The sequence below is a fragment of the Apodemus sylvaticus genome, chromosome 15 (genome assembly GCF_947179515.1).
Source record: "Apodemus sylvaticus chromosome 15, mApoSyl1.1, whole genome shotgun sequence".
Lineage (NCBI taxonomy): Eukaryota > Metazoa > Chordata > Mammalia > Rodentia > Muridae > Apodemus > Apodemus sylvaticus.
In genome coordinates, this window is record NC_067486.1 from 1577448 (window position 1) to 1582500 (window position 5053).

The 5053-nt window shown below is 43.7% G+C and overlaps 1 protein-coding gene across 1 annotated transcript in view; it reads right to left on the minus strand.

The window, feature by feature from the left end:
- Window positions 1–592: 592 nt before the first annotated feature.
- The window catches only part of Pcp4 (Purkinje cell protein 4), a 61667-nt gene continuing 57206 nt past the window's right edge, over window positions 593–5053 (minus strand). The window contains exon 3 of the mRNA XM_052158444.1: window positions 593–994. Coding sequence (XP_052014404.1) covers window positions 867–994 — 128 coding nt within the window. The 3' untranslated portion in view covers window positions 593–866. The remainder of the gene's footprint in view (window positions 995–5053) is intronic.

Genomic DNA, 5053 nt, shown 5'->3' on the forward strand with positions numbered 1-5053 from the left:
CCTGTATTTGACTACTGACTCTGGAGCCATGCTTCCCACACAATGGACATCTTTGCTACCCATGCGAGCTCTCTGAGACATGTGAGGCCATGTGTCTGCAAGGTTTTCACTGGAGAAAAGCCAGGCAGCTTCTCCTAGTGGCAGATTGTGATGAACAAGCCAAGCAGGTAATAAACCAACACAGTAAGCCCAGATGAGCCTGGAACCCGGAGCCTGGACTTGCTGCTTGGAGCTACACAGGTGCAAAGATAGCCCTTGTGGAGTGGGTCAACCCTTCAAAGATCTGAAATGCACTTGCTAAGCACACCTGAGTGACATCCAAACCCCAGATGCCTCATGCTCTCCTAGATAAATTGGGACAGTCAAAGGTATAGACTACATTTCCATGCTGAGAAAATACAGCCACACCCACTGGCAGCTCACACTACGTAAATGAGATAGGAACTCCATGGTTGAGGATGAATAGCTCCACCCTAACAAAATTATTCTGTTCTAAAGTTTTAATAATATAAGCCACACTGGCTTGCAGTTGTCTTTAACCTATGAACATTTCTGGTTCTAGCCAATGGGAGAAATGAAGATGGACACTAGATTCACTCATCTTACCTCCTTTTTATTACAACATCAAGGAAAATAGTTGCAGAGGAATTGTAATGGAGATAAACAGATTAAGCTACTCACAATTTTATTGTGGACACCTGTCTATAGGGGCATAAATACTATGGGTTTCTGTTCATGCATTTCAGGTTTAGAGCAGGGTGTGTACTGAGTGTGGATGACTTCTCTCTAGGGATTGTTCTTTTCATTTCTTGATGGATGGTGGTTGAACTTGGTGTCTTCGAGTGGACCAGGAAGCAGCTTCCCCACTAGGACTGTGATCCCGCCTTTTTCTTCTGGAATTTTCTGAACTGAGACTGAATGGCCACAGCTGCACGCTCTGTCTCTGGTGCATCCATGTCGATATCAAATTCTTCTTGGACTTTCTTCTGCCCATCTGTAGCAAAAAACAAAACAAAACAAAAAAAAAAAACCAGAAATATAAGATGACCACCTCAAAACAGAAGAGCCAGGCCAGTCTAGAAGCACGAGGCTAAGCAGGCCACCCTGGTATGTGCTCAGGAATCTATTTACCCACCTCAAGACAAGGCCTCATTTGTAAAGCAAAATCCAAGGGAGTGTAGTGGAAAATTCCAGACGTTCAGAATCTACAGCCCTCTAGCTATCTGAACTCTATCATGAGCAGGATGATGGAAGTCACAGACAGTCTTGACACTTCTCATAATTCTAGCTGATGGTCACAGTGTTCAGAGCTGACAGGGAGATACTTTGTGGATACCTGTGATGTGTTGCTAATAAGAGTTGTTCATTGTTTTCCAGGCTCTCATGGTGGTTATTATTATAACCAAATGACACTATTTGACCATTACCATAAGACTGCACTTCCATAAGTGATGCATTGTAATATTGAAAAGCAAGCAAGCAGAGTGGTGTGTCTACTTAGGCAGAGAGGCAAGGCAGCTTACACTAACATAGTTGCTGAAGATGGGTTACAAGCCAGCACCAAGTGAAGACTTAAGGTAATCAATCATGCCTTTGTGCTAGGTGCTTCTGAGGGGTAGCCAAAAATAAGTAAGCAAAGTCCTCCAATCAGAGAAGGGACATCTTTTTACATCCTCCAATCCAGTGAAGGCTGAACACTGGGGTCATAAGAAGAATCATTTCCTTGTTTCTTTTGAATGTACAGTCTAATGGAAGGTGTCCATAAGGGCAAACCTGTTCATTTGCTAAGCCCAGGAAGAGGCCAGGTTGCCACCCTGACTAGCATGTGGAGCATAGAGGCTAGCTAGAAAAAAACAGAATGGGGATGGGAAGAAGTGATAGAAATAATAGGTGATAAATATAGATAATAGATAAATAATAAATGTATAAAAGACAGATAAGATAGAAAGATGACAACTAGATAGATGAGAGAGATGACAGATGGCTGACAGAAAAATAGATAGTAGGTAGATAGATGATAGATGATAGATAGATGATAGATAGATGATAGATAGATAGATGATAGATAGATAACAATAGATAGGATAATAGTAGAGAGTAGGAAGATGATAAATATTGCTTATAAACATATGGTGATATAGATGATGATAGATATAGATAGACAAATGATAGATGATAGATAGACAGACAGATAGAGATAGATGATAGAGAGAGACAGACAGAGAGATAGATGATAGACCATACATACATAGGATGGTAGTAGACAATATGCAGGTGACAGATGACAGTAGTAGGCAGATAGATGATAAGGATGAATATAGATAGATGATACATAGATAGATAATAGATTAATAGTTAGATTGATGGTGGTAGATAGATCGATGATGAAGAAGAGAGTAGAAAGATAGATAATACATAGATAAATGATAGACAAACAGACAATGGATAGATAGGTGATAGATAAATTGATTGACTGATTGACTGAAGACAGACAGACAGATGTAGACCGGCAGATGGTAGGTGTTAAATGAATAATAGATGACAGACATGCAGGAGAACCCCTACATATTTCAGAAGCCTCCAGCATGGCATTTCCCCTGCAGATCCTTAAGCAGGCTCCTCTCAATTGTTCTTAGAGACTAAGCAGGTTCTGGCTGGAGCATGCCAAGCCCTTCTCCTCTCTTCCACCTGGAAGTGGATGTTCTGCCTCTGGCCTTGTGAGCCTTGTTAGGGGTCGTGACCTAAACCACTTACTGCAGGGCCTGAGACAGAGTTCGGGGAACGCTAAGGGGCATCCTCCATGATCTGTGGGGTCCACTAGATGATCAAATGCTTACAGCTCCATCCCTCCACGCCAAGTAGCCGTTGGCATACTGATCTACACAGCAATGAATATCACGAGGCCAAAGGAAAGGACAGAAATTGCCTGCGACCAACGTAGATGCTGAGAAATATGAAACTAATGTTGTCCCACCCACTAACCGGGAACCAAAAGGCAAAAACCCAGCAGATATACAGCGATCCTAGCTCTGTGCTAATGTCAACACTGTGTACGGCTCTATACCTCTGTGAGCTGCCATTTGTCACAGGGGCTTTGTACTTCTGATCCTTCCCTCCCAGAAGAGATCCTTCATCATCCACTGTGAAGTGTGGGCCATGGGGAAATTAGTTGCAATTCAAGGGTGTTTGGGAGAGGTTGTCACAGATTAAAAAATTGTTGCTGCAGCCCAGAGGCTTTGAAGGGCCTGATCCATCTTCTCCCTTTTGTAATAATGGGATAAAACAATAATTTTATGTTTCTGACAAGTGATAAATGAAGATGCAGAAAATTATGTATATTTAGGGAATCCGAGATGCAGCAGTAAAGACGGGTCATAAAAATCAATTTTACAATTACATCTTAAACTAATATTTTCCACCCAAAGGGATTTATTGATGCTGCCCTCATCTGAGAAATATTACAATATTTCACAAAGCAAGTTCTGATATTTAAGAACTTGCCATTTTCTGTTTACTTCAGAGTCTTGCCTCCCTTCAGGGCAGTCTGCATTGTCATAGAAGAAGCAATATCTTCATCTACGAAGCTGGCCAGGAACCAGAGTAATGGAAGGACGAGGAGGAAGACAGACAGCTCATCAAATCTAATGGCGGAGTTGATACCAGTGATGGGCTAGAGATGGCCTCCTGGGATCCTGGAAGCCAGGACTGGCCAGCTCTCAAGTACCCTAGATCAGCAGCAGCAATGGATAGCTAGAGAAGAAGCTGGGCAAAACCACAGCTGGGTTCCCATCTCTAGAGCCTCTCCCAGCTTTGCAATCTTCCAGGGTCCCCTTTGAATGTCCCTGGTGATGACAGTTCAGATGGCGGATGCGTCTAAGGAAGGGCAGCCTGCTCCTTCACTCTAGGGTAGAACTTAGGGCTCACTAACGGCGGTTTCTGTTGATATTGTAGAAGCTCTTAGTAATGTAGTAAAGAAGGCCAGAGACCCTAGGATTTGATCATACTTTCTATGAAAGTATGATATCCATTGAAATATATACTACACAACACACAGACACACACACAGATAGACAAACACAGACACATGCACACACACACACACAGACACATACAGACACACACACAGACACATACAGACACACATACACACACATACATACAGACACACGGACACACACAAACACACACAGGCACACTGACACACACACACTTACACACACACACACACACACTTACATTGTGGTTCACTGTAGCCTCCATTATCCATCTAATTATTAGTCTAATTCTGTCTTATTGTCCTTGGTTTTTCTTCACTGTCCCTTCCCTTTTCCTAGTATGAGTCTTGGAAGGAAGGGGCTCTGTCTACCTGGTGCCAGCAACTCTCCCAGGGCCTCACACCAAATGGGTGTTCAATTAGCACCATTGAATGTGAACAGCTCTGTCAAGCCAGCACACACTTCCAGCCTGAGGTCCAGGACACCGTCATGTCCTGCAGTGTGTAATTTCTGTTGGGTCCAGTGGGTCCTTGTTCTCACCCGCTCTACCTCTACAAAGGATTCACAACAAGAGTCTAAGGAAGTGTGCCTGGGAAGTGTGCAGTCAAAGCCACGGTGGGGCAAGCCAGAGCAGCTGTGTGGTTTTCAAGGGACAGAAGGTGTGAGGATCGAGGTGCAGCCATAGGAGAACTGTGCAGGGCACATGTACCATGCCACCAGACTGGCATGGGATTGGTAAGGTGGAGCATGCTCAAACCCTGGGAATCTCAGAGATTTGAGACAGTAGAGGTAGAGTAGCTCCTTCCCTGCCTCCATGCCTGCTCTGGAGCATGTAACCAGGCCCCGTAACTAAAGTGACCACCAGCAGTTAAGTAACACAGCACCCGGAACACCTCTTCATGCTAACGAGGCATCTCAATAGCCTTAGCCTTCAGCCAATGACCTTCCCTTCCTGGATAGTCTCACACCCCTCCATAAAATTACAGAATCCCTGGTTCACCCTGAATAAAGCATGAATGTTTACATCCATTCCCTAAATAAAGAAATACGAACAAGCT